The following is a 16,129-nucleotide window of genomic DNA, read 5'->3' as shown; positions in this document are numbered from 1 at the left end:
TGTCTTCGCAATTCAGGAGAGATATGCCGTGCATGCGCTAGCATTAGTCTTCCTTAAGTAGGAAAACAGTATTGAATTCAGTTTATTCAGTGAACTGTGCAACTGCATCTTACACCTGAAAATGCAACATTTATTATAGCAACCTCGATAAGGCAAGTTGAATACCCCTCCTACTTTACGCTGGTGATGGTCAAGACTAAATTTTTAAGTAAATTACATAAAATAACAGAAATTAAAAATAATAAGGAGAACTGGCATTGCAAACGTCTTTCGTAAACAGTGATTAAACATTTAGCTCACTTGACTCGACTGAACGCACCCCATAGAGTGAGAATGTAAACAAAGATGGATAGTTAGTGCGTTAGCGAGATGTAATTGCTTTACCAGATCCAGGTAAGAAAACCAGATAGTTATTCAAATATCAACAGTACTAGAGTAATAATAACGCAGAAGACGATTAAAATGAACTATGTAATGACAGGTGCGTCGGCAGCGTAGTATTTGTGAAGGCAATAGCCCCGCCCATAAAGTTACACCAGGTACACCAGTACTTGGGATAAGCATTCCTTGCGTGATTGATTAACCGGGCTTTAAACTTTTGGAATCTTTGCTCTGAGGGAAAATGGTATTTCTCTTCGTTAGAAACTTACGTTGCTCTTATATTTAAACGTTTTTATGTCATCTTAACAGCTGTAGCCTACCTTGCCTTAGGATAGGATTGCCCAACTTAATCCGCCTGGTAAGTTTTACTTAAGAGCTGTCAAAACCTAGAATAAGCCGGTGGTATTGTTATTTGTTTGTGGTAGATTTTTACTTGTAAATCCTGTAATCGTATTCCAGAGTTGAAGATATGATTTTACAGTGTTTTAAGTGTGTTTTTGTACTGTTTCTGACATTTGTTGTGGTGATCAGTTAGTAGGGTAGATGTATAGGAGACGGCCACAGAAAGATAACCTGTTGTTTATTTTTGTTATCTTTTGATTGAAGAATAGAAAAAGGTGTATATAATGCAATGCGAATGAGATAATGTGAGAAATTGACAGAGATAGTGAGAAACTTAGCATTTTTTGTTAATATTTTTGTTTATATTTTTACTTTCATCCCCAGGGGGCTGGTACTAAACATGGTGTTCCATAAATGTTTGTAACATTTTTTGCAGTAACAAGTTAGTAGTTTTAGAGAAACTTGACCCGATCTTATATTCATTGGGACCACATTGGGAAACTGGGCTTTTAGGTGCTTGCATGAAAACACACGAGTGAAGTGCAGGGATGAATGCTAACCTAATCTAGGGCTGTGGGTCCTGTACTGGCTGGGAGCTTCATTCCCCCTGGACTCTCTCCACTTAAACTAACATATGACACTGTAAATTAAAATACTAAATAACAAGGTTGCGACCTAATCCAATTGCATGTAACGTGAGTTGCGGGTCCTTACCATGCTGGAGGGTGAACCTAACCTTACCTAGGGTACTGTAAATGCAAATGAATTATAAGGTTGTGATCTAACCTAAACACTTCCAACCTAATCAAGGACACCAGTTAAAGAAGCTCAACAAGTACTTGGGAAAGATGGGAGCTTCATGTAATGAGGGATAAAATTGGTTAACAGTATAGCAAAATAGGGATTATGACAAAGAAAAATGGACATTGTATGTTTTCAACTTAAAGATTATAAGATGTATGTTTTTATGCAGATATGCGTAATGAATTTCTTAGGTTATGCTTTTGTCCCACCAAAATTTACATATTTTTAAATCATAAAGTTTAATATCAGGTATGATAGTACTATAATGTACTTTGTGTATTAGGGCACTAGGCTTTTAAGTAATATTGTTGTTACTTTTTGGTTAGTGAATAATGTACATCAGGATGTTTGATCCATGAAAATATACTGCACCACTTACTTGAATTATATTGCTGTTTTCTTGTTAGTGATTTTTTAACCATCTGTTTCCATTTGCAGCCATGGCAGAGCGGAAATTCACACGTGCCCTGGGAAAGCCAGGCATGGCTGCCCAGGTGCGAGAAAATGTATCCCAGGCAGTTAAAGCAACAGCTACTCAGGTGAGAAACTCCCAGATTTTATTTGCAGAAGCAATGTTTCTTTGATAAATAAAATATAATTTCCAGTTGAAAATTAGTATTATTTGTATTATATTTGTAGAAATACAAACCAGAGTCTCTTATCAAATTTCTAGCTCAACCATCCCTGCATAGTTCCAGATGCTGAGGAAGAAGGTGCTAGGTTTTTTTACTCTTCTATAAAAGACTGGTTTGTATAGTTAGGAAAAATGCTAATTATCTTAAACATTTGCTACATTTTATCACTGGTAACTCCAATTCAAATGCTGACATTTTATGTTTGCAGGTAAAACCTAGGCTTGCAGACCCTATAGACTTTGAAGAGTTTGTTTCCAAGAACAAGGTAATGTTAAACAACGACCCTCTACGGGAACTTCTGATGTACCCTCCAGATGACATATCGGTTAGTATATATTTAGACTTTTAGAGAAATACTTATCCATTTGGAAATTTTAACTTGGTTTGGTGTGAGATGTAAACTATTAGGGTTTGGCATTGTGTGCTGTTTTCTATAATTTGATTACATATTTAATTTTTATGTTTGCTCTACAGTATTAACTATTGTTTATCAATTTTTTCAGCATTCTGTCGCACCTAGAGTCACTAGAACATTGCAGTCTTTAGCGGCTGTACATCTTAAGGAAGATATCACTGATCCTCTCGTTCAACAGTGTTTGAGAACTTACTCTCAAGACCTCACAACGATTACCCATAAATATTTGCCCTACTCAGGATCTTATATTCATCTTCCAAGGTTTGTGAAGATATATTTAAACACTTTAATGAAGTTTGTATGTAGTAAAACTTCAGAGATCCAGGTTTCACAAATGTCCTAGCATTTTGCTGTTTTTTTTAAATGTAGGAAAAATATGATAAAAAAAAGTTTGAGATACAGAAAAACTAATGTAAGAAATAAAATTTTAAATTAACAAACATTTTAGGATATATTTGTTATCTTATTTTCAGTTAGTTTTTGTGACTTTGTTAAACTCGCTCTCTCTCTCTCTCTCTCTCTCTCTCTCTCTCTCTCTCTCTCTCTCTCTCTCTCTCTCTCTCTCTCTCTCTATTGTACTTGTACATTAAATTTATCCTTATTGATAAAAGATATTTGGATATACAGTAACCAGGGTAAAATAATATATTTTATGATTATGGTATATCCCAGATTAGAAGGCCATAGCCTAGCCTACTATAATACTTTGTTAAGAACTACATCTTTCAGCTGACAAGCCAGCTCCCCCTGCCCCCCTGTTTAGTATGGATTTTTAAAGTTTTACTTGTAATGCTTCATGGAGATTGTGCAAAAATATTAATGATGATGGTGAACTTATGTAGAGTATTTTCTTTACATTCCCAAATTAAAATTTCATGGCAGTCTAATTGTAATTTGCTTTTTTTTTCAAGTTACCACTTCCCTGGTTATGAACATAAGTTCTCAAGTCAAACACTACCCTCATTGCTACACAGTTTGTACATTAGTGATGCATCTACAGTATATGGAAGTTCACATAACTAATTTGTGGCTTTTTTTAAGACCGAAACTAAATCTAGATAAATTAATAAATCATAATAAATGCTTTTGCCATAAACAAAATTTATTGTAAGTGAGTGTTTCTTTATGATATTATTCCTCATGCTAATTTGTCAGTTAATTAATTTGTTAAAAATATCTTTTCTCTTTTAGACTGCATCCCTTTTGAGTGTTTATTGGTTTGTTGGCTTGTTAAGAGTAATAATAGCTGCAGATGGTTATGAATAATACATGAAATAGGCATTCACTCTTATTTCTGTTTCCAGGCTTCCACGTGTTGATGACCTTAAGGAACAAGTTTATGAAGTAGATACAGATATTGAACAGGGAGATTTGGTATGTATTGAATTGATAATTTTCTGTAAGATATGTTAGATGAATTATTTTTATATTGTATAAACAAATTATGAATTGCTTTGTCTCTAGGTGATTTAAGTTTATGGGGGAGGAAATTGAATAATTCATTTGTTTCATGAACAGAAACCCCATAAATCATGTATGTATGTTCATATGCTCCCCAGTCATTAGACTGATAGGTAGAAGGATAAATTCTAGTACATTTGTGTGGTTTCGGTCTTTGGCTATGTATCTGTTAACTAAATTATTTTTGTGAGCCTGCTGTCATGTAGTAGCCATTTAGCTCTTTCTAAAGATGTCAGATGAAGCTGGCCAGGTAAGATGATGGTATTCTTGCCAGGCTGCATATGTAATGTGTACTTATTTTGTATTTTATCGCCCATTGAATTCTTCAGCCTCTTGTCTCCCTGGTGATAAAGGCCTTTCATCCCCTGGAACCATTAATTTTTCTGAAAGCCATGAAAAGTGAGCTTGCTGAGAAGCTGACCTTGATTGCAATCAAAGTGGCAAATGTAACATTGTAGGAATGCCAGCACTCTGATGAATGAAGCAACGCTGAGTAGATGTACTCATTGGCAACGAGTCTCCTCTGCCATGCCAGAAACAATAAAGAATGCCGGGAATGCATTCAAGAGGATCTTGTTCTTTACCCCCTAGTAGGACAACTCCAGCAAAGAGGCAGCCATCTCCTTTCAGTCCAGGAAAGAGGAGGATCTGTGGTGAAGTCCCCTGGTAAAGGATGAGGAGGGAGTGATTATAGCATTTCCCCACAAAGAGCTCTTTACTACTTGGGTAGAAGTTCTTTAGCTAGGCCTTAAAAAATATACAAACACTGGGATACTCAGCACCTTGACATCTCTCCTAAATGGCAATTCATAAGAACCCCAGTAATCATATGCGTGCCCTCTTCCCGGCCTAATGAGTTGTGCAGGCTCACACCCAGTGTTCCTCAAAAATTAGGTAGCTGGCATGCTACACTTAGGACTTCGACCTATTTGCCTAAAGGTTTTTGAGCCTGGGGACTTGTAGACCATGACAAGGTATATAAATTACAAGTGGTGTTTTTACAAGAAAATTTGTTTAAATTGTAAAAACAGTTTTATGTATGTATGGGAAGATACCATTCAGAGAGGAGATAGCTAGATTGCTGGTGAAGAGAAGTATCCCATTAGTAGAGAGAGGAAAGACATGGTGCATGCATAAGGCTTGTATTATATACAGCAGAAACATTGACAAACATATAAGGAAGATTTTGGAAAGTTTTGGTGTTGAACAGCTGGAAAATATAGAGATCTCAAATGTTGACGAACAGGTATCTCAAAAACAGCAGATATAGAAGCAGCAGGATGAAGACCTCTAGCAAGGGAAAGAGGAAGATCTAGACTTGATAGAATTTAGGCAGAAAGATGTTTCCAGTCTTCTAATATTTAGTTATTGTGTAAGCAAATACAATATTGTTCAACAGACATTTTCTTAAAATGTTGCATTAATTAACAATTCAGGTGATTGCTTGCATGTTATTCATTTGCTGAACTAAAACTTATAATTTTTTCTCAACAGGCTTTGTTAACTAATGGGGAAAACATATTAAAAAAAGGATACTTACTAAAAGGGCCAGAGAGTGGAAATGAAAAGATATTTGGAAACTTCTCATCCAAGACCTTCAAAAGAAGATTTGCATGCCTAAGGTAAGGATATTCTCTCTCTCTCTCTCTCTCTCTCTCTCTCTCTCTCTCTCTCTCTCTCTCTCTCTCTCTCTCTCTCTCTCTCTCTCTCTCTCTCTCTGAAAATGATTTGATATATGAAAGTGGCAGTTGACTCTGTTGTCACTTAATAAAAGGCCATTGGCTGAACTCTTCCCAGTAATGTTGAGTGTACTAATAATCTTAATTGCTATATTTGATCATTGTAGACTGTGTAGTTCCACAGGTAATTTGGTTTCCCTAATAGAGGCTAGTGCTGTAGGGATATTAAATTTGATACAGCAGTGTGTTTTAGTGAATGTAGATATTCCTGAAATGTCTGTATATGTTATATCATATGGGCATATTCTCTTCCCAGCATACTAAAATCTGATGTTCCATCGTGTATAATTTATGTGTTTACTGTACTTTGAAAAAACCCCAAAATTGGAAAAAATGTCTTTTGAGCTTCGTCATGTACATGAAAGATATTTAATTGATTTTTTTGCAGATCTGGAGTAGTACCTTTAACACAATAGCTTGTATGAGTGCCATTCTGATTTTTTTTTACTCTTTACAGCTGTAAAAGATTAATGTATCTCGGACACTGTTTCAAATCTAAAGATGTATATGAAAAGGTAGTTTTATGTGAAAACACTTTAAAAACAAAGATTATGAAGATGAGGAGAATGAAGGATCAGGATGAAGGAAAAGGTATACAGTACATAGAACAAATCTGGCTGATCAGACACTTGCATCAGGATTGTGGTTGTTGAAATTGTAATGCTATGGGTGGTGTATAAATGGTATCAGCAAGTGGTAGTATTGTCATGCATTGCTAACAAAGTTCGAATATCTGCAGCCCAAAATGACATCATATTTTCTTCCTATCTCTTCTATTTTTGAAAGCTGCTGCTTTCATTGTGTTATATGCTTCGCTTAGTATCATAATTAATAATTGGTTACTTTTATGACCGAAACGTACATAACTGCAAAATCACAAAATGTCCTCAATGAGCCAATGATTCAATTTCTTTGTGAAGGGATTGAGAATGTGTGGCTAAATCATGACATTATCATAATGTTAGGATCCTCTCTTGGTTGGAAGGACTCAGTTTAAAGAATGGGGAATAGAATTGCCAGGTTCTTAGAGAATGAATTTGGTGCTTGTTGTAAATGGATTCTTGTTTTCATGAAATTTTAATTTTCACTTCAAATTGTAATGTAGAAATTTTAGTCCTGTTTATTCTTAGTGGGGCATTCACACTTCTCGTCAAGTCATCCTTTAAGATAGTTCAGATGACTTAGAAGCTAGTTTATGTAATTCAGTATATTATCACTACATAAGTAAAAGTAGGGATTGATTTTTTAAAGCTTCACATAAAAGAGTGAATTCTTTTTCTTTTCAAAGGCAAGAAGTAGATGGTACTTACTTATTAGAGTTCCATAAAGATGAGCGGAAACATGACCCCAAAGGAACCATTGTCATGGATTTTTGTACTCAAATTACTAAGGCAAGTAATTCCTATTGCATGGTATTAAAGTAATTTAAATGTCTTATACCGTGTGTTACCTTTTTTCTTTTACAATGGGTATTTATAATATATTTCTGATTGTTATGGTATTTATTATCATCTTATGATTTCTTAATTGAAAGTGCTGTTTGGAATTTGCATCTTTTGTTATTTTGGTATAATATCAGATCCTTGTGAAGACTATTTTAATTGCATTTTTTACAGCTTTAGTTACTTTGTGAAATATTTTCCAGTTAGTAATTACCTTTGGATACTTTGAAAGATTGGCTTTTTGTTGACTGAACCAGCTTTTAGTTACATACATTGCCCTGAAAATTATTTTAGAGTCAAGGGTAAGACTTATTTGAAAAGTTATACTGTAATATCTTAAGACGTCCACTAATAATGTAAAAAATGAGATATCATCTCATCATTTAGGGACATTTTAGGTATATAAATTCCAAACCAGTTTATTGATATAGCCAAATTCATTGTTCTCAAACATAATACTTATGGTGACTTAAGGTTTGTGTATTATGTGCCAAGAGTTAAAGTATTGTTGTACTGGAGTTGTGATTGCTTAGATCCAGCTTCCAGGGTGCAATTGATCAGAATTTTAGTATGTTTCTTTTGTTCTTCCAAACATGAAACATTTTGACTTAATTCTATTGTAGAATCCTCGCAGAGGCAAATGCTGCTTTGAATTACAAATGTCTGATGGTGGCAAGTCTGTCATGCTATCTGCTGAGAGTGAAGGAGATTTGGAAGACTGGATTGATAAGCTTACACGGGTCCTGCATGCCGATAAACCACATGAAGAGGGAAGAGGAGATCGAGGTATGTTAGCAGTTTTTGATGAAAGTACTCCCATAAATTTTATCGAAATATTATGTATGGTAATTAATTTTGTTGTAAATAACTAGGGTTTTATGTAAATACTTCATGGAATTTACATCCTTGTCTCTTAATGAGTAATTTCTTAGTTGCTTTTTTGTGTTGATTTTATTACTTGTCTTGCAGGAACTACTCCACCATCTAGTAATTACGGAACTCTTCGGGGCCTTGAACACAGTTTAAATCCTCAGTTGATAAAATACGCACACGAAACTGACTTTTCTATTGCTCAAGCAAGACGAGAGGATCGCCATCAGCTTTTTACCTGTTATCCTTCACTACCTGTATGTTAAAATGAATTTGAAGTGTATTCATATTGTTTTTTTTTTTTTTAAGACAGCAATATGCCCTTTTGTAGTGTTGTTCTTGTATTTTCTTACTAGCCATTTATGGAATGCTATTTAATCTTAATAGTTTGTTGTAGTCTGGGAGTAGGTCATTCTTCACTGTGTTATTTATTACATCTTGCAGCTACCTTAAAATTACAAAAGTCTTTACAACATTGTTGGTCACTGTATCTTGCAGTTCCTTGGAGTTTTTAGAATCACTAAATCTGTAGTGTTATTTTATCAACAGGTTGCTTGTCTATTCTCTGCCAATTTCCAGGATGATAATGTTATGGTATTTAACGAGGAATCGCGCTTTTCAGTAAAAATGATTTTCCCTATTTTCGGATAATTACTCCTCAGCCTTGATTTTTATCTTCAGACTTTGCTATTTTACAGATTTGTTAATTTAAGGTAATCAATCTTTAATTTGATAAACAATAATAATCCCATATGTAAAGGATAATAAACAAATTGAAATAATTGGGATGGTTAGTAGTCAAGGGTGTGTGTAATTATTTGAGTCCAATATGAAAGTTTTTTGTTAAAAAAGTTGACTGTACTTTAGGGGTTTATTGTATGCCTTGTAAAGATTGTTCTAATGTTTATATAGGGAAATCAGGTCATTTTGTATGCCAGTGCCAAACTGAACATAAGAGATCATTTGAAGATTGTGATACAAACAATTCTCTATTCATTCAAGTGTCTGAAAATTATAATACTACTTTGTGCTAAAATGAAATGAATTTTGAATAAAGGAAAGTCTCAGAAGAAACAAAAGTTGTTGAATCTGCTCGTTTTAAAGTAACCCCTAATATGAATTTGGATGATGGTTGGTACAAACTTAACAGTCTTGTCACTTCTTATGTTTTGAAAGCATCTAGCCTTTGTAATGTTGTTAAAAGATCAAATGATCAGTTTGGTGCAACATAAATGATCTCTTGTGTCATTGATACTTATTTTATATTTATTTCTATTTTTTGTACTCTTATTGTCTTTTTGTATCTGCATTCTTGTTTTTGCATTCACCTGAAGAGGAGCCAAGTGTGGCATGAAACTGTTTTTCAAGATTGAAGGATGTCGCAAGAACAGGCTTTTTAAAACTACATACACTGTAGTTAAAAATTTTGTGTTTTGCTCTATAGATATCCTCGATGGTTGCCTTAACGAGAAGTACATTTGCAAATGAAAATTGTAACTTGTGTCATGTACTAAATTAATTATTTTTTGCATAACAAATGTCTTTTTCAGAGGAGTGAAAGTGAAAATGGAAGTGTAGAGCTAGCTGATGAGAGTTTGATCTGGCCATACGAAGAGAAGTTCGGAACACGTTTCAGGGTGATTTTTGAGAGCTTAAAGTTCAGGCTACAGGCTCCGTTGGATTCTGGCGATGGCCCATTATCACAGGTAACTGAGCATCGTTATTTATAATATCACACTATTTTTAGAAAGTAATTTTAACTCCTTGTTGCATTTATGCATCTTAGGTCGTGATTTTATCAAGGTTTTTGATTTGTTAATTGTACAGCATAATGTGAGCAAAATTATTATTATTATTATTATTATTTTTATTATTATTATTATTATTATTATTATTATTATTATTATTATTATTATTATCAAGGGACAGGGCAGAAGGATTTGTTTAAAATATTTGTGCAAGAACAACTGTGTTGGTTATCAGAAAGCTTAATATTGAAAGTGGAGCCAAATATGGTAGCTCTGTGTACGAGGTCAGTCTCCTCGAGTAGCTCTCAGTACCACCTCACTCCGTTGAACAGCTGTTTCATAATAAAGTCTAGGCGTCTCTGATGTGCTATTTAACAATCTGGATTAGAGTAAACCTTTCAGTGGTTTTACCATAAATATTTGCTTTAGTTTTGCATTATTTTCTTCTTATGATTTGCATGTTAAGGTTTAAATAGAAGGAATACGTTAGCTGGAGATCATTTGTTGCTAATCTAACATTTTTGAGTTATGTTTTGTGCCCAGTTTAGCTTTGCTGTATTACTAAGATATAAATAGTCATTAGTAATCTAGAGACCAGTTGCTAGTTTCATAGTACATAAATAAGCAGAAAGCAATGGTATATATCCCCATTAATCTACAATAATTTTACCCAAATCTGTTGTCAGAGTATGTCGATGTAGGCTTATTCAGTGATGCCATGTCAAAAAACAAAATCATAATGGCTAAAGAAAGCAAACATACTGTATATTTTTGCTTACTTTCATGTCTTTTAGGCCTCATGCTTCCCATTACCATTTGCACTAGACCATGTAAGTTTGTTGTAAGTTCCTATAATGTATGAATTTTTTTAAGGTACTTTACTAATGTTACCTTATACTCATTTGTCTTATTTTTCCCTGGTCTTAGGAGCTGGCATCAGTGTACCATATTATTTTCTTGATTTTTTGTGCTCGTATCAGATACATATTGCATGAAACTTAATAAATATGGTTGTATGATATCACCATCCAAATGTTATGTCACCTTCATTTACTTTGTGACTGGAAACATTGGAATTCCTCACTTCCTTAGTTTTAGCAAGGGCAGATGAGATCAGTGTGAAGAATTTTATTATTGCCCGTAGAACACACAAAAAGCTCCCATGACTTATGCAGTCTTTCATTTCTTTTCTTCTAGAAGCATTATATGTTCTTCCATCTTGCTTAAACTCATCTACAATTAGAACCAACCTTTAAAGTTTATGTGGGTTGACATATGCATTAACTCTTTTTTTGTGACTTTGTATACTAGTTACCTAATAAGATATTCAACTGTGTTCTTTAGTCAGTAGAAAAATATAAACTGTTTTACTTGGCTACAAATAGGTATGTATAATCATGTTCTCCAATTTTTTAACAGCTTGAACCTTACTTGACTTGTGCTTCCCTATATGATGTTGGAAAAGGTTGCAAAATATCAGAGGACTTCCACTTTGATTTGAACAACCCTGTGGCAAGGAGCCTATTGTCTAAAAAGAAGAAAGTCGATGACCCCAAAGATGTTTTCGGAGCTTCCTTACCATTAACCTTAGCAGGTGTACCAGAAGAATGGATTGCTCATCCAAAGCAGGTCAGTTTTACGCTGGAATTTGATTTTGTTACATATAACTACTGAAATTTTGTGTTGTAGCGCAAATCATTTTATTATGTTATGAATAGTTAAATGCAGCAAAAGAACTTGATAGAAATAAGTATTATTGCATTTAATTATTTTATAAAGCAAAAGTACAAAAATACAAATCAGATTTAGGACATTTCACTTTTTTCTTTGCTGTCAGTCATTAAGTGTTTCACTACAAACCAATTTCGTATAATTTACCCGTAATTTTGTAGTTACTGAAATCCCAGACACATCACCCTTTAGCAAACAAAAGAAAAGGGATGGCCAATTTGCAGCTCTGTGCTTGCATTTTGACCCCAAAATTTCCAGTAGCTAACTAACTGTCTAGTAAGTTGCTTGCAACTCGTGTAGATCCATAGATGTTTTAGGATTCTGCACCAAGTTGGTTCCATTAATGCCTGATTGTACTGTGAGTTGAACAATTTTAGAATCTTAAGTGTTTGTGTGTACTAAAAGAAACTATATTTCAGGCTGTGATGAGTGTCACAAAACCTCATAATGATATCTTCCTCGTCATTCACATAGAAAAGGTCCTCCAAGGTTCAATTGGCCAAATAATTGAACCCTACTTGAAAAACACAGATGCCAAAACCATTCAGAAACTTCAGAGGACCATCAAAACTTGTTGCTATAGGTATGCTGTAATTATTCTCAAATTTGTAATTGTGTAAAGTTTGAACTCAGGTTATTAAGGAATAATGTAGTAGCAAGGTATATTCTTACTTTTGTTAGAATATATTTTAGAATATATTTTACATGAATTTCTTGAGATCTCTCTCTAAGCTGTGGTTATTTGGTTATCCTATCAGGCACTTTAATTTAACATTATGCAATAAAGGCTATGCTAATTAATGCACACCTAATCAGTCATTCAGTGTTATGATCCACAACATTATTATTATTATTATTATTATTATTATTCTTATTCTTATTATTACAGTATTATGTAGTTTCATGAGACCACAGAGTCACTGCTATATTTGTATAGGGCTCACTTGCAGGATTTGTTTTTAAGTGAGAAATGAAAATTGAACGCAAAGTAAAGTTTGAGAAGTTAGACAGCTTTGTGAGAAGATACTAAAGATAACATACAAAAAGTACTGATACATTTTCCTCTTCCTGACAGGCTTGGTGAATTTCGTATGCCCTTTGGTTGGTGTGCAAGACCTCTGTTCAAGAATTCAGGTAATCTTGACACAGATTCTCACTTTTCTCCAATATATCGGAGTGAAGAAAAGAAACTGAGTGAATCTGAAATGGTAAAGTTATTGGCAGACTTCCGGAAACCTGAAAAGATGAACAAGTTGACAGTGATACCTGGGAATGTCATTGTGAAGATATTACCAATGGAAATTACTTTACCCAGTAAGTCTCTTTTAAAACAAACTACTGTGTTTTTCTATGATTATTTGTTGTTATAAGATGATTTTTAGTCATTATTAAGCATAGTTGTTTGATCTTTGTTGGAAAAATTTCTCATTTGGTTCCTAGCAATACTGTAGTAGCCAAATGTTTCCTGAATGTTGGTTTAAACAGTACAAAAATTTGTCTGAAAATAGGAATCTCCTTAATATGTATGTGTGTGTCTGTATTGTGATTGTAAGTACACAAAAAGATAATTGGATTAAAACATGACTATTATAAATAAAACTAAATACTGTAGTGTTTTAAGTTTCTTATTGAGTATTTCCAGTAAGACTGGAGGATTTTTTGTTTTGATAAGACCACCACTTTCCTGTTGGAAAAGTTCAGTACCAGAATGATGATACTTTAAATTTTTAAGAAATACATATCATGGAACATGTATTATCTGTGTTTTGATAAATATTTGTCATTTATCTTGTTCTTTCAAGCCCCATCCCTTTCATGTAGTATAGATGTGCTTACTCTTGAATGTGTTATGTTTGTCTGTAATCTGTGCTGACAAATTCATGAGAGGGTATCTGTCCTTTTTTCAGACTCAATCACTCCAGCACTTGAACCAGTGAAACCATTCCCAAACCCTCCGACGCATGAACCCACAGTTGAAGTTCAAGATTTCTCTGCTTGCCATATAGATGACATTCAGCCTTACATCAGTTATCGTAACCATCTATACATTTATCCTCATTACCTCAACTATGATAATCAAAAAAGCTTTAGCCGTGCCAGAAATTTGGTGTGTACCATTGAACTGAAGGATTCTGATATAGATGGGGCGCCATCTCTTAAGGTCGTGTATGGCAGGCCTGGACAAGGAGCTCTGACAACTCACATGAACACAGGTGTCTTGCATCATAATACATTTCCGGAGTGGGGTGATGAAGTTAAGATTCTACTACCACATAATCTGACCAGTTCACATCATCTCTTATTCACTTTCTCGCACATTGCAATTGAAGCAGCAAAGGCAGGGAAGAAAGACGTTCCTGTTGAGACTGTTGTTGGGTATTCGTGGGTACCTCTGACTCTGAAGGGCAGAGTAGTGACAGAAGAAGTTTTGTTGCCTGTGGCAGCTAATTTGCCCTCAAGGTATCTCTCTATTGAACCTCTTGGGCTTGGCAAAGGAGTAAGTATTATTAGTTTGTTTTAGTAGGAACATTAATTCAACAATAAAGCAAATAATGACATCCACTAGAGTTGTTTATTTATTAGTCAGTTTGATATTTTTCATTTCTGTTTTCTGAAGTTGATATCCTTGCTGTGTGAATACCATATACAGTATTTTGGAACTGCAGTGATTCTTTACTAGTTTTCAGTGGAACTTTTAGAAATAGATTGTTCCAATTTTGCTTTGTAAATTCCTGGCAAATTATGCCCCAGTGTTGTTAATTTTTCTTCAGTTTACTGCCAAACGTTATAAGAGGCTCTAACAAAACAGTTGGTCTTTGTGTTACAATGAAACTTTTAAGAGGAAATAAATAACAACCCTGTATCAAAGTGAAACTCATTTTTTGTCCCTAAAAATTAATTAATTTGTATGTTTATTTAACAAGGGTAGTATGTTTACGGTGAAGTCATTTTTAGCAAATATAAATCATTTAGTCAGTCATGCTTATTCTGTTTGCAGTATGCAGGGCCAGAAGTCCGCTGGATTGACAACCAAAAGAATATTTTTCATGTTTCAATGCGTTTAGTGTCCACGGTCTTGAGTAGTGATCAACATCTTCACAATTTTTTCCAATCGAGCGCATCGCTCTTGCCAATGATGAATTCAGGTGGAGCATCTGTGGCTTCTTCACCAAGAGCAGTGCAACCCTTGGATGTGGAAACCCAGAAAAATCTTAAGGTATGCTTTTAAAATTATATATATACTGTATTTGTATTTCTATAATATTATTACATGGTATTTTACCAGATCTCAAATGTTCTGTTTTCACCTGTGATGCATAACGTCCCTTACAGTGTTTGTATTTATAGATCAACATAATTTTTTCATGTCTTGATGGTTTCTACTCTTTCACTATTCTGGTCCTTGGGATATAGGCTTAGGCAACCAGAAATACTACTCTGTTCTGGCTCTTACTAATTATTTCCGATTGCAGTTCTTCATCCTGATAACCTTAACAGTCCTTTTGCTTGTCAGTTGTTTGAAGCATCTGCAAGTGTGGCTCACTCCTCTATACCTTACCTCTTGTACACAACACATTTTCACGTTTCCTTTTGGTTTCTTCTCCATCTTCCAACTCTTTTGGTTTTATATCCACCTTCCAACTCTTTTCTAATATTGTTCATCTTTTACTGATATCACTTTCATGTATATTGAATTGTAATTTTTATTTTGTCTAAGTATTATTCACATCCCTTACCCATTCAAAGACTGTGGGGTATTGGGGTAATTTCAGTTTTAAAAAGTTTTGTATTGCTCTCGCCAATAAATTTAATTTTTCCTGCTTGTTTGGGCTTGGGACCTCATGTTGATATGCCATTTGCTCAATTTGAGTTTTTTTTTTCCTACAATGTGGGTTCTGTATCTAGTAAATAGAAGTAATTATTGCATGTAGATATTCCCTTTATTCTTCATTATAAATGACTGAAGAATTCATTGAAGTTGTAGTTTATGTTGTCTGTGGTATTTTTTTATTTGATAAGAGAGTGTATAATTAAAAATAATTCTTCAATTTTTCAGGCCCTACTCGCTCTCAAAGTGGAAAACATCATCACGTTTCTGCCCACATTACTCAATCAACTTTTCAGCGTTCTACTCCACGGAGGACCAGAAACTGTGACAAATGCTACCAGAGTGCTGGTTCATATAGTAGATGAAGTTTACGAGGCAGGGAGAGATGATATACTCAACTCCTATGTCAAGGTAACTGCTACGTCCTTGTTTTAAGGGTTCGTGTATAGTAAGAGAATTTAATTTCATTGTATTTTTAAAGGCAGTTTCAGTACTGGTTGAGAATAGAATGCATTAGCCATCAACAGCATCTGTATACCATTACTGTTGTTTGCTGGTATTGCTAATCAACTGTTATCCATCTCTTCTTGAAATTTTCTTGTTTGTAGTAATTTTTTCCCAGTTACATCATTCACTAGTTATTCAGCGTATGCCAACTTCTTTTTTATATAACCAAGTTTAATTATTAGGTCTTAATCTTATTAGATCAGCATCCAACTAGTTCTCCCAGTC

General features: G+C 34.2%; 1 protein-coding gene across 1 annotated transcript in view; it reads left to right on the top strand.

Moving 5' to 3' along the window:
* The first annotated feature begins 304 nt into the window (after positions 1-304).
* Ziz (dedicator of cytokinesis protein Ziz) overlaps positions 305-16,129 on the top strand; it is a 45,260-nt gene continuing 29,435 nt past the window's right edge. The window contains 16 exon segments of the mRNA XM_067132523.1: positions 305-393; positions 1,966-2,066; positions 2,371-2,487; positions 2,666-2,838; positions 3,882-3,951; positions 5,533-5,660; positions 7,066-7,168; positions 7,843-8,005; positions 8,189-8,346; positions 9,640-9,795; positions 11,257-11,466; positions 11,988-12,151; positions 12,644-12,882; positions 13,476-14,065; positions 14,567-14,785; positions 15,626-15,808. Coding sequence (XP_066988624.1) covers positions 1,968-2,066; positions 2,371-2,487; positions 2,666-2,838; positions 3,882-3,951; positions 5,533-5,660; positions 7,066-7,168; positions 7,843-8,005; positions 8,189-8,346; positions 9,640-9,795; positions 11,257-11,466; positions 11,988-12,151; positions 12,644-12,882; positions 13,476-14,065; positions 14,567-14,785; positions 15,626-15,808 — 2,772 coding nt within the window. The 5' untranslated portion in view covers positions 305-393; positions 1,966-1,967.

The sequence above is a fragment of the Macrobrachium rosenbergii genome, chromosome 31 (genome assembly GCF_040412425.1).
Source record: "Macrobrachium rosenbergii isolate ZJJX-2024 chromosome 31, ASM4041242v1, whole genome shotgun sequence".
Classification (NCBI taxonomy): Eukaryota; Metazoa; Arthropoda; class Malacostraca; order Decapoda; family Palaemonidae; genus Macrobrachium; species Macrobrachium rosenbergii.
Note: the sequence above shows the minus strand (reverse complement) of the source record. Positions and strands in the feature narration are given on the sequence as shown.